This window comes from Acanthochromis polyacanthus, chromosome 5 (assembly GCF_021347895.1).
Source record: "Acanthochromis polyacanthus isolate Apoly-LR-REF ecotype Palm Island chromosome 5, KAUST_Apoly_ChrSc, whole genome shotgun sequence".
NCBI lineage: Eukaryota > Metazoa > Chordata > Actinopteri > Pomacentridae > Acanthochromis > Acanthochromis polyacanthus.
In genome coordinates, this window is record NC_067117.1 from 14,065,413 (window position 1) to 14,078,418 (window position 13,006).

A 13,006-nucleotide genomic window follows, 5' to 3' on the forward strand; every position below is an offset into this window, starting at 1 on the left:
CCTCTCACGAGCATTCAAGTAGGAATCTATTTTAAAACTCTATTTTGCAGCTCTGTCTTGTTGTGCTGCATTTTCTAAATAGTTGAATGTAGTCCCAAACACTTGGCTGGTGTTACGTATAATGTGGGTAAACATGGTAACATGAGAGAGCAGCTGGTGAGACAGGAAGCCTGGACATCCCTGCAGACCTCTTCAATCATTCATCCAGCAGAGGAGTTACAGGGCAGCAGGTGAGGTGTCACACTGCAGCACCTGTCATGAAGAGGCACAACTTCTGTACAAAAATGACCTAATTTAAGCATTGATTCTGCACAAATTTGCTCCACTGTAATATGAAGCTTTTTACTACAAGCTCACAACACACTGAGAGCTGAACTTGACATCAAACATGAGGTTGTCAGCGGCCATTGTAATTCTGCTCTGTCTTGGACTACGACAGGCAGAGGAAAGTGAAAACAGGTCAGAGTGCTCGCTCTGCTCAGCGAGAGACTGTGGTCAGCATTCCAAATAAGGCTGAAAATCCAGCAATACCAAATGCTGCCAGAAGAAAGTATGTCTGATGGACAAGTGGAATAAATACGACTACCCAGTTTCTGCTGTTGCGATCTGTGTGGTCTCAAGTTTCACTCTCAAGTCAACAAGACTGTGTCATTAGTGTAATGCAGAAACTGAAGCCAGCTGAGGTCCAGGCTAACTAAGTAGCAGCCCTGTGAAGTGAAATGAAGCCAAAACATGTAGAATACTTTTAAGTATGAAATATTTGTTTAAAAACTGAAAAAAGCTATATTTGTTGTTTGGGTTGCTAATGTGCACTATTATCCAGACAGAACCCACAGTCTTGCATGGAGTGTTTTGTGATGCCTGCATGCACCAGTGAAGCTTAGATTTTGGGGTTAAGTGTACAGATTCCCTAGCCTAGCCGTGCTAGACAACCCACGGCAACAAATTTAATTCTCTGCCAGGGTGGGTCTAGTTACCCTCCATAAGGCTCGAGGCTGGATTCTCCTAAAACTGGCCGGACCAATCACCATGAAGTGTAGAGTCAGAAGGCGGGCGTAACGAAGTGACGGCAGAGGCGTGACGATTCTGACAGAAACAACCAGCGCACAATAAACAGTTATCTTTCGACTCAGCTTTGGCCACAGCCCTTAAAGATTTGAAGCTAAAATTGAACTTGAAAGATAAACAAAGGACGGCACTGAAGTGTTTCATTGAGAAGAAAGACGTATTTGGACTTATGCCGACGGGATATGGTAAATCCTTAATATACCAGTTGGCTCTGCGGCTTCGCTGGTTGGGAAGCTAATGGGACTTAGCCACAATACGCCGGTGCTCTCGGAACTACGTCAGCCTATTCGTTGCGTTGATTGGTTGTATACCTACCCAATTGCTGCAGAGGGATTTGATAGACAACCTTTTAGCCCGCCTCCCTCCCTGTCGAGCTTCCCTAGACCCTTGTGCCGTCAGAAACATGGGTATAGCGTGGCTAGGCTACAGATTCCCCTGTTTAGCTGCACTTCGCAGAGCAAAAATGGGTGAAGAGATGGAGGCCAGTAAAGAAAGAAAGGGGGGAATGTTCAGGGCTTTAGCAAGGCATCCAGCCCACCCCCATTGTGGGGCCCACAGCAGTCCAGCCTCATACTTCTTCCAGGGTTGGAGATGGCCGAGTATTAAGAAGAGAGGAAGTCTGAGAACCAATCATTTAATTTGATAAACAAATCAATCAGTCAATAAACCAATTATATCAACTGATCCAATCAACCAGACAATAAAGTGTACATAGGAGTAGCTGCATTCGCTTGTACACACATGTACACATGCACGCACGCACAGGCACACATACACACACGCACACACACCCACACACACACACACTCTCACACACACATTATATTAAATCGGTGACTATATCAAATAAGTGAGAGAAAGGGAGAAGAGTAATGAGAAGGTGTGTGTTTATGTATATTTAGATATTTATATTTACATTTTATATTATACTTTTTACTTATTTCTCTTATTTTGGTGTATTTTTTATTTTATATTTTATTTAATTTATTATTTTTTCTTTATATATGTTTGGGTATATGTGTGTATATATATATATATATATATATATATATATATATATATATATGAAAGAGATTTCTGTGATACATAGGTATTGTATGTTCATGTATTTAGATTGTTTTGTTGTTGTTTGTATTTTCAAATAAAATTAAAAAAAAAAAAAAGAAGAGAGGAAGGATGCAGATGTACAGGCTGTCTTCTCTTCCAAAGAGAATTACTTATTGGCAGTACAACCAATGTTCTCCCTGAAAACCTGGTGAAGCCCCCCTCCCTTCTGGGTTGAGGAGGATGTGGAGGTTCACCCCACGCCAGCACAGGTGTTTCTCCTCTCTGACTTCTGAGTCAACAATTTAATGCACCATCAGGTCCATTCTGGGCACAGGCACCTGCCCTAACAGGAATTGCAGGTTTATAGGTGGTCTGCTTACAGAGTGAAACAGAGATATGAATATGCAGGCCCAACAGACTAACACTGGAGCCCATTGTGTCCGTCCACCCTCATCATCTGCATCCTCAGGTGCTGGAGCGTTCTGAGGGGTTCGAGTGTGGTTGATGAACTTTACATGTCCCTTCACATCTCTCCTCCATTACTAAAGTGCAGGCAGAGCATTAGCATTTTTTTTTGGTTGCTAGACACCACCTTTGGCTATCCCAGCCCCAGCAGGGAGACTGGGACTGTTTACTAAAGCTGCTGCTGCTAAAATGCATAGAGTGCCTTGATGGAAGCTTTGACTGGAGGCTTTAGTCATGCTGTGAGAGTTGAACTTGTAAATACATTTATCATAATCAAGCCCTAGGTCATTAACTAACTGTACATAGTGTCTTTATATAATAATTTTCACTAAATACCCACACACACACACACACACACACACACACACACATCTTGCTCTCCTAGTCGGTATATTTCCACTCTTTCAGCTTAGCACACCCCCTTGTGTAACTCGAGCTATTTCTTATCTTATGCCATGTCTTCATTTCTGCTTGTGTATAAAATAAACCTTGTATGGGCGCAGTCTTTGTAGCTCGCACTAACGTGTTACACTGTGCTATGCTACCCTTGCAAGTAAAATTACTGTCTCCGTGTGTTTTTCTGATTTGGTGAAGATCTTCTTATGTTATGTGGGAGCTCTCAGCGGAGCTTCTCTCTGAAACATGCTAAATGCCAACAAGGAGGTAGAGCAGCTACGGAGGCCCATATGTATACACCCATCAGGCATAACATTGTGAACTCTGACAGGTGAAGTGAATTGCACCGACTATCTCTTCATCATGGCACCTGTCTGTGGGTTGGATATATGAGGCAGCAAGTGAATGTTGTGTCCTAAAAGTTGATGTGTTAGAAGCAGGAAAAATGGGCAAGCGTAAGGATTTGAGTTTGACAAGGGCCAAATTGTGATGGCTTGACGACTGCATCAGAGATTCTCCAACAATGCGGCTCTAGGCGAAAGGTAGGGGATTAGGGAGGAAGGTGGAGATCAGAGGTGACGAGTTAAAGGGTCGGTTGGATCTTGTGTAGTCAAGATGTGGCGGGTGGTGCTGTTTGGAAGCTGCTCCACCTTGTTCTTGTTCTTAGTTTGGCTCATCAGATGCTCCTGCTCTTCAGCCTTTGGAGAGACGTTCTGGAGAAAGAAGACAGTATATTTTATCTTCTACAAAACTGGGGAACAGTTAAGATTCAACATAGCTGAAGTTGATAGTTCTTGAAGATAAAAGTTTTGTTTGCTTCCTTACATTCTGTCTCCACTGCGCTTCTTTCTTCTTGAGTTCCAGCTCTTGATGTCCCAAGAGGTAGAGAATGTCAATATGGGCTCTTGTGCGATCCTTTCGTTTCTTTTTTGCCCTCTAAAGGAGCTTGTGTTTTAAGTGTAGCTCCTCTTGAAGGCGGCAAATCTCCAGGGTGTGGCCATCCAGGAGGACCGTCATTTTTCAGGGTCTTGTACTCTTCTGTGAGCAATTTAGTCTCTTGGATGGGTTGACAGAGAGTGTTTCTTAGTCCGTCGATCACTGCACTTTGCTGAGGAAAGCTGCTAAACGATGCTCACAAAGGCAGCAGGCCATCACCCTGAACAATAGGACATAAATGCAGTTCATCCTAATAAACACAAAGAAAAACAGAACCTGTACACTAATTTGTTTTGATCAAAGAACTGTACAGTTACAAGTGCAAGTTTTTTTTTTTGGGGGGGGGTGATGTTTTCATTACAGTTAGGAACAAGTATCAACACCAGATATTAGACAGGTCCCTGGATGAAATTTGTGAAGATCAGAGGAAAAATGTACTCTGACATTATCAGTTCTGTGAATGTAAAGTCCTTTTATGCTGAGTAGAACTGCCAAATGAAACTGTATCATTCTTGTCCACTAATTTGTTAACCTGAGGGGTAAAACATGCATATTCCATCAACTGTATCACTAGATGTAGCCTCACAATTGAAAGTATTGCTAATTTCACTGCTTTAGCAAAATTTACTAGGAATGGTCTTGATACTTACTTTGAAAAGCCTTTAGTATTATAACTGTCAACTTACAGGCCCTCTAACACACAGTCTTAACAGTCTGAAATAATCCAGACGCGTGTAGGAGGCAGGTGAGGGGACTGTAAATTCTGAACTTAAGGGGGAAAAAAAAATAAGTTACAGAACCAATTTTATTTAGTTACTACGACTTGAATTTTGATTTAAATTAGTTAATAGCTAAAAATTACTTTAAGTTTCAATTACACACAGTATTAAGTTGATACCATTGCTTGCATTAATATGTCAACACAGCATATCAAGATAATGTTTACAACTTAAAAAGTAGCTGCAGTTATGCATTTAATTAACAGACCCCCTTCAATTCATTTTTAGAGTGTGGAAAATGGCTTTGGCTCAAGTGTTTCTCTGTTCCAACCCTCTGGCCCTCTTTTAGCCTAGCCACGCTAGACAACCCACAGCAACAAATTTAATTCTCTGCCAGGGTGGGTCTAGTTACCCTCCATAAGGCTCGAGGTTGGATGCTCCTAAAACTGGCCGGACGAATCACCATGAAGTGTAGAGTCAGAAGGCGGGCGTAACTAAATGAAGACAGAGGCGCGACGATTCTGACAGAAACAACCGCAATAAACAGTTATCTTTCAACTCAGCTTTGGCCACAGCCCTTAAATATTTGAAGCTAAAATTCAACTTGAAAGATAAACAAAGGACGGCACTTAAGTGTTTCATTAAGAAGAAAGACGTATTTGGACTTATGCCGACAGGATATGGCAAATCCTTAATATACCAGTTGGCTCCGCTGGTTGGGAAGCTAATGGGACTTAGCCACAATCCGGCGCTCTAGGAACTACGTCAGCCTATTCGTTACGCTGTTTGGTTGTATACCTACCCAATTGCTGCAGAGTGATTTGAAAAACAACCTTTTAGCCCGCCTCCCTCCCTGTCGAGCGTTCCTAGACCCTTGTGTCTTAAGAGCTGGGTCTAGCGCGGCTAGGCTAGCCCTCTTTACATGTCTGCTCGATATTTGCTTGATGTGGCAGCTTTCCTTGCAGGTTCTGGAGGAGGAAGCACAGCAACACTGGTTACACCTGTGTCTGGTGTGCCAGTTCTCCTTCTTCAACCTTCTCTGGCTCATTTGGGTTTGTTGGCTGATGGTTGCTTTGTGGCTTTGCATCATACAACACTGGGCTGTCCATTTTTCATGGATGTCCTCACCTACACTGCTGATCATGACTACACCTGCCATGGTTAGTTTAAAATTGAAAATGTTTATCTCATAAATACGTTAGTGTAAAACTGGCGAGTAGTTTTGTGCTTGGCCACTAACTAGTCGAGAATATAACCTTCAGTAAAACCACAACATGTCACATTTTACACTTAAGGAAGACATAATGTGTTGATTAGAAAGCTATAAATAGAAGGTAGATTTTCATAACCTTTGTTAAGAGCCAAACAAGTCGTTTCTCCCTATTTGCAGTCTTAATGCTGAGCTAAACAGCTGCCGACAGTATCTTCATGTTCGCTGTGTCTGAGAGTCGTTTAAGTGATCTCATTTAACTTAATCAGTTCTGTCACCGCAGGTCTGTCTGACAGATTCAGTGCATTACGAGGTAAAGCAGACATTATTTACATCGTGTTTATTTAGATTGTTTAGGAAATACAGGAATAATGCAATAATAAACAAGGTATAATACAGCAAAAAAGAAAATACAATAAGTCTTTAGACAGGATTGCATATTTTAAATGATAGGTTTGTGACGGAAACAGAGAGGTGACGTCAACACACAAGTGACAGCAAATGTAGTGGCTGTAAACACTGAACACGTAGGCTATCAACTCGCAACATGTAACTCAATCTTTGGTTATCATAAGTGACTTCAGAGGAAATAAAAAACAGATGTACAACATTACGATATAGCAGATGCACGCACCCTTTGACAGATGTAATACCTTGAAGTTCCTCAGCTTGTGCGGCTACATTATAATATCATTATCATTTTTACAAGACAACGCTCACAATGTCATGACAATTTTCAGAGCTCAGACACATTTAATTAAGGCGTTCATTCACCAAAATTATTTCCTGAAGAAAGCACCATGAGAAGTGGGAGGATGAATGTTATTGTTCTTTTAATAGAAAAAGTGCATTTACTTTACATTGCTACATCTGTTGTCTCGTGATTGGTGGCTTTTTGCTGCTAACTTGCGTCACTGTTACTCTGTGTGTGATCTGCAAGAACAATGTGATCCTGAATAGTTTGAGGAAAATGTCAGCTATTTATACATATCTGAGTAGTTTTTTTTCAAATCAATAGTAAACCGTGCTAATCTTTTCTCAGCAACAGAGCCAGACAGAATTCAGTTCAGTAAAAACTGCATTTCTATGACACTCTGTTGCTTGATCTTTACTGATTTATATTCATACGTGTGTTTTTATAATAGTAAACTGCTTTTATGGTGACTCCATTCAAATTAAAATGGGAGCCTCTACTTGCTTTGATTGTATTTTTTCACAATGTGGCTAAAATGAAGACAAGTGATTGAAAAACTGCTACTTCTATATTTACATTTCAGCTGTGCCAGACAGCCAGGAGGCCTGTGTGCTGGCTGCGCTGCATGCTGCTATTTCTGACAGTGTTTATGAGACTTCTGGCTGCTGGCTGTCATTGGCTGATTTGCTCAGGGCTGACTCTAATGCCCAGAAGCATTCAGTCTCACTAGTTTCCCCTCTGGAGCAGGCTTCCCGCCTGCCATTAACTGAACAGCATGTCTGGATGTACATTGATGTTACTCGTCTGCAACTCACACTGGATATGTCATTTTAACTGCATTGCAACAACAGGTCCATTTTCCTGGAAATCCAGTTTAAACCAGAAATTCCTCAGCTGAAATTATAATATTTTTTTGAACATTATTAATCCTTTTCAAGGTTTTCAAGCAGTCTGGAGCAGTGGTTTCCAGTCCGAGTGCTGTAAGATGAAGCTAAAGGGTTCTGAGATGTTCACTGGTGTAGAAAATAAGAAAAAGATAATCTCAGCAACATTATTCTCACTTTTTTGGGGGCATTTCTCTAATCTTTGGCAAATTTGTGACACTGGTATTTATTTTTATTTTTAAGCCTCACTGTCTGATTAAACCACTCACAAATGGTAGCCTTTTATCCTGTAAAGAGGAGCTGCATGCATCTACTGCATTTATACTGAGGACTCAAAAGGGCGACAGTGGTTGAGAACAGCTGTCGTAGAGGACTGAGGTCATCAGGAGACAAATCCTGCAGCAACTGCACTGGCACCTGACTGACTTTATTGTCTTGTGGAATGTTTTTTTTTAAGATTTAAATGAGCTATAGCTTATTACAGTGCTTATTTTCTGAACCAGAAACGGTGATAGCTTCAGTCAGTGGAGTAGATTCAGGTCCTGACGACACCAGACACATAGTTTAGGAGAGTCATGCATAGACACTGATCATGCAGTTAAAGTAGGGACATACCCTAAAATCAAGAGGTGATTGAACATTTTGTTTAAAAATTATATGTTTGGAAAACAATTATTGTAGATTACGAAATTTCAACAACACTGGAACTTTTTTTTGCTGTATATTTAATACAGCATCTCCTGCGAACTACTGTAAATTGGATGAAAATACTCTTACATGTGTCTGGAAACAGGTAATAGTTGTGCTTTTGAAGATGAATAAACAATTGTATGTCAGTTTAATGATATCTAAAGTGTGAATGTAGTCACTGTGATCCATATGAATCACCGCTAAATGTAGTTTTGTTTATCTTAAACCAGTCACTGACACCATTTCAATGAAATGTAAAGCACATTAGAATTGTTTTAAATCAGAATAAACTAAATTATAATGCTTGTAGTAGAAATGAATCTATAGCTGTTCTGAGTCTAAAATGGCTAAAAAAGACCTGAATGTGGCATTAAGTCAAAGCAGTAAATGCAATCACTTCAACAGAAGGCCACAGTTACTGTGAAAACAGAACACAACTAAACATTGAGCTACACTCAAATGTAAAAGAAATTAGATTGAGGAAATTGCATAATCCGTGCATCGTGTTCTGTAAAGGCCGACCAAAGCAAACAGGAATGTAACATATAGCATAAATATTGAACAACTTGCAGAAATAATTAAGTGGGCTCTGCAAGCTTTGCATAAAAACAAGTTCCCTTTTAAGCAGCAGATTCTGTCCATCCTTTTTAAAACTTCAACATCTCAGTAGCATCACACTCCCCAACGCATAAAAAGCCGTATTAACATGCAGCCTCTGGATATTCAGAAGCAAAGGAAACTGAGGAATAACATCAAAAATGTTTTCATGCTCTCAGTAATTAGTGGTTCTCCTCTGAGAATATTTTTAGGGACTTGCATCATAAATGCAAGCAACATTTCAAGCTCCTATTGCACAGTGAAGTAGTTGCAGTTTTTGAATATGAATCTGTGCTGTCCCCTGACAGAAACATGATTAGTATTTCTATGTGTTCACAAATTACACTTTTTGCTATATTCTGTCAGAGTGACCATTTTCTTTTCAATCCTGTGTGAGATAAATGCAATTTTAAGAATTACTGTAAGCTATTTTAACTGCAGTTTTAGGCATTGAATGTTTGTTTTTTGGACTTCTTTTGAAGCTGCTTTCATCAACACATTGTAGTTTATTTGTATTATCAGTACATGCTGCTACACTGGTGCCACCAACTGCCAACTAAAGCTTTGTTTGGAAGATGCTTCCTGCACATCCGGAGTGTACAGACAAGTTGTGGCTGTGACCTTCTCACTCTGCAGGCTGATGGCTTCACACCACCATGGGAGTGTCGGAGCAAACCGAGCTGACAGACTCGGCATCAGACCTCCTTCTCTCTGAGTTGTCTCCCTGCCACTCCTCGTCCTCCTCACCTATTGGATTCAACCTCCCGTTCTGCTCCATCTGATCCTTTGGGTCCCGGAAGGCCACATGTCTGTAGGGGAAGCCGCCGCCTTCTGTCTTTTCTTGTGGCGTCTCCTCGTGTCCCTGAGAGAGGCTGACAGTAGAAGAGTGGAGGCTCTCTCTGGGATCGCTTTTGTCCAGACCCTGACCTGGACAGCAGGCACAGCGACAGGGTGTGAGATAGAGGTAGATGAGGACCATGACTATACTGACCAGACAGGCTACCAGGGTGGTGTAGGCCGTTTTTAGATTCTCCAGCCCACCAGCCATGGTGGTATTAAACACTACTACAGTTACATACAGCGTCTCATTGAGGGAATCACTTGTAGCGTAGCAGGTGTAGACCCCTGAGTCTTCTAACCTCAGGGGCCCAATCCGCAGGTTTCCGTCAGAACGCATCACAGCAGTCTTGTTTGTTGGAGACAGTGGGATGTTTCCTGGCAGAGCCCACCTCTTCACCATGTCTCTCTGTCTGGTGTCACAGTCCAGCACCAGGAACTGCTCCAGATAAGCTTCTTCATCCAGTGTTTTGACCTCACTGCAGTTTAAATAGGCCTTATCCAGATCCAGTATGGCCATTTTTTCCTTCCGCTGGCCTGGTATCACACATGTGTGGCTGCCCTTGAAGTCGGTGGCAGAGCTGAGCTCCTTGAGGTGCCAACGTGCCACCATGTCATACAGGTCACAGCTGCAGGACAGAGGGTTGTTGTGGAAGTACAGACCATTCTTGATCCAGGCGGGCAGAACCTGCAGCTCGTACAGGGGAAGAGATTTAATTCGGTTGGAGGAAACATCTAGTAGTTTAAGAGCTTCCAGACGGCTTCGCTCCTTCACCAGCTCCAAGGGGAACCTTGTTATGGAGTTCTGGCTCAGATAGAGCCTCTGCAGCCGGTCGAGGCCGGAGAAGGCTGTGCGATCTATCTGAGAGATGTGATTATTATACAACAACAGCACCTCCAGATGCTCCAGTGGCTCAAAGATGAACTCGTCCAGTATACGGAGGCCGTTAGAGGAAAGGTCCAGGTAACGCAGCTTTGTCACGTAAATAAACGCCTCAGAGGAGAGGAAGGTGAGCCCGTTGTTGCTGAGCAGTAGACTGTGCAGTCTGCTGAGATGGTCGGGGGTCCACTCGGCACGTAGCCTGGTGATGGAGTTGAAGCTGAGGTCCAGGACGGCTGTGTATTTTGGTAGGGCGAGGGGAACGTTTGTCAGATTCATCTTGGAACAGCTGACGATGTTGCTGGCACACACGCAGGTCTTGTGACAGTCCAGCGGGCTTCCCATTAACTGCCCACTGACTCCCACTGTTGGCAGCAATAAAGTCAGATGCAGGACTGTGACAAAGCTTCTTCTGCTTAACGCTGCTGCAGTGGCGGGCTGAGAAACACCGACTGAGCCCCCCATCATGTCGGGATTATAATCTGGATGTGATCACTCAGTCTTCACCGCAGACTCATGGAGCTGTAAGGAGACGTGCACACTATGATCAACAAATCAGTGCTGCTACACAGAAAATCCCAATGCTGTCAGTCCATCATGAGGTGATAATGATGATGCAGAGTGTGGTGACATTAATGCTGCCAGCACTTTAAGCTCTAATGCACACAGGCGTGGTGCAGTGGAGCAGCTGGATGGTGAAAAAGTTATGGATGGAGCATGTCATCAATAATACAACGTATCAAAGCCCATCAATCTGAGGACTGACAGAATAATTAAAGCATTGCATATACAGCCTCCTAACATGTTGCTTGTTTCTTTGTTTCCCCGGACCTTCATCCCATCAATAAACCCCCTCTCTGAGTCAGACAGATCAGTCTCAGCAGGCACAAGTGTCCCGCCCGCTGCTGCTGCTGCTGCTGCTGCTGCTGATTTACCTTTATTCGGTCTCCAAAGATCCGAAGCGAGCAGAGAGAGTCTTCACCAGCCCAGTCCTGGAGGTGATCCGCTGCAGGACGGTCGCATCCTCTCCCTCAGCTGAGATCACAGGACCCACAACCGAACACAGTCCACAGAAAAGATCGTTAAAAAAAGAAAGAAAGAAAGGCAGCAGCCAGCGATTTTCACCGATGAGGAAACGTAAGCATCTGATAGTTGATCCGAGGGGCGCAAACAGCAGAGGAGGGGGTGTGTCACATTTCCTCTCTCTCTCTTTCTCTCTCTCTCTCTCTCTCTTCCTCATTTGCATGCAGTTTAAAAAGGGCACAAGATTGCAATGTTGTGAACATTAAATAGAAGTGACAAGTGTGAGGAAAAAGCATATTCAGCATTAGAGGTGGGATGTTAAAGTTCACTCTGACAGGTGTACCAAGCTGGAACACATCCATAACATTCAGGGTACAAACCTTTATTTAAATTCTACAGATACATTTGTATGTGACTTAAGAACAGAAAAATGCAGGTATTTAAAATTTTGAATGTTGTTTTAAATCTTTCGCTCGCTTTATTGACTGTACTGATTTTTGTGCTGCAACATCTGGCAAATGCATTGAAATAAACAAGAGGAGGAGGAGAACTGGTTACGCCTCAGTAGTGTCCCCTTTATCCTATCTTTTGTTTTTCTTGTCCTTTAATAGAACTTCACCTGCGATAGCTCAATCAGCACTATGATGTCTTTAATGATGAAGCCTTTCCTCCTTAGATCATCTCATTACTGTGGTGAAGGACAGGGCAAACACTTCTTCTGCAGCTGCAGCAGTCTTTAGCTCAGCACGTGATGTGCATGCAGCAGAGTGTGAAGGATCAATACGGAGAGTTCAGAGCAGCATGTGTTTTATGACTGGGGTTATCTGGCATCAGGTAGGTACACACAGAATCGGGCAATTACTGCGGGGAAATCTGCATAAACAAGCGAATAGGCACTGCAGGAAAGATTACATCACTGCAGCAGCCATGCAAAAGAAATCTTGCTAATCTGTTACTGAAATCTGTCCTGTATTTCGCACAGCTGCACCACCAGAGAGAGGACACTCGCTGGAGAGCAAGAGACCTTTTCCAGGGCAGACATTTTGATTTGTCACAGCAGGGACAGAGACAAGTTGAACTAATGATGACTCAGCTCCATTTAGTGTCCCAGTGAGTCATGACAGTCAACCAGGCGACACAAAAGCAGGACCTTCCCTTAAGGAGTTGCAGTCATCATGCTTTCTTTCTGTCAAAATATCTGCTTTGGAAGATGGACTTTTCCCACAGGTGTAACTGATAACAGTAACTATGGCTGCAGTTCTGTGGTTGTCTGGAATAGCTTCGTTGGTTTGTGCCATCATTAATGCTGCTCATCAAACCTGCGATTTCTCCTCTAATTTGAGTCCACACATCTGCAGTGAAAAAGGTCCGTGTGTCAGGATGTGAAGGTTAAAAAGGTCACAACACAGATGTCAACATGACAGACGACCTCCCAGCACGAACCTTATTATCAATCTTCTGAGCGCAAGGTCACTTCACACAGAAACCCTCACATAAAAGGCGATGTGCAGATGAAACTGCCTACAGGCCTCATTGCTATGGGTACCAGGGTTAGCAGTT

At 42.7% G+C, this 13,006-nt stretch overlaps 1 protein-coding gene across 1 annotated transcript; it reads right to left on the reverse strand.

The window, feature by feature from the left end:
* Positions 1-6,166: 6,166 nt before the first annotated feature.
* LOC110957236 (amphoterin-induced protein 1-like) lies at positions 6,167-11,913 on the reverse strand. Its single transcript, XM_022203146.2, has 2 exons — positions 11,359-11,913; positions 6,167-10,945 (listed from the first exon to the last, which is right to left on the reverse strand). Exon 2 carries the CDS (start codon positions 10,889-10,891, stop codon positions 9,353-9,355), a length of 1,539 nt encoding a protein of 512 aa, XP_022058838.1. The 5' UTR covers positions 10,892-10,945; positions 11,359-11,913; the 3' UTR covers positions 6,167-9,352.
* Between the last annotated feature and the right edge of the window lie 1,093 nt (positions 11,914-13,006).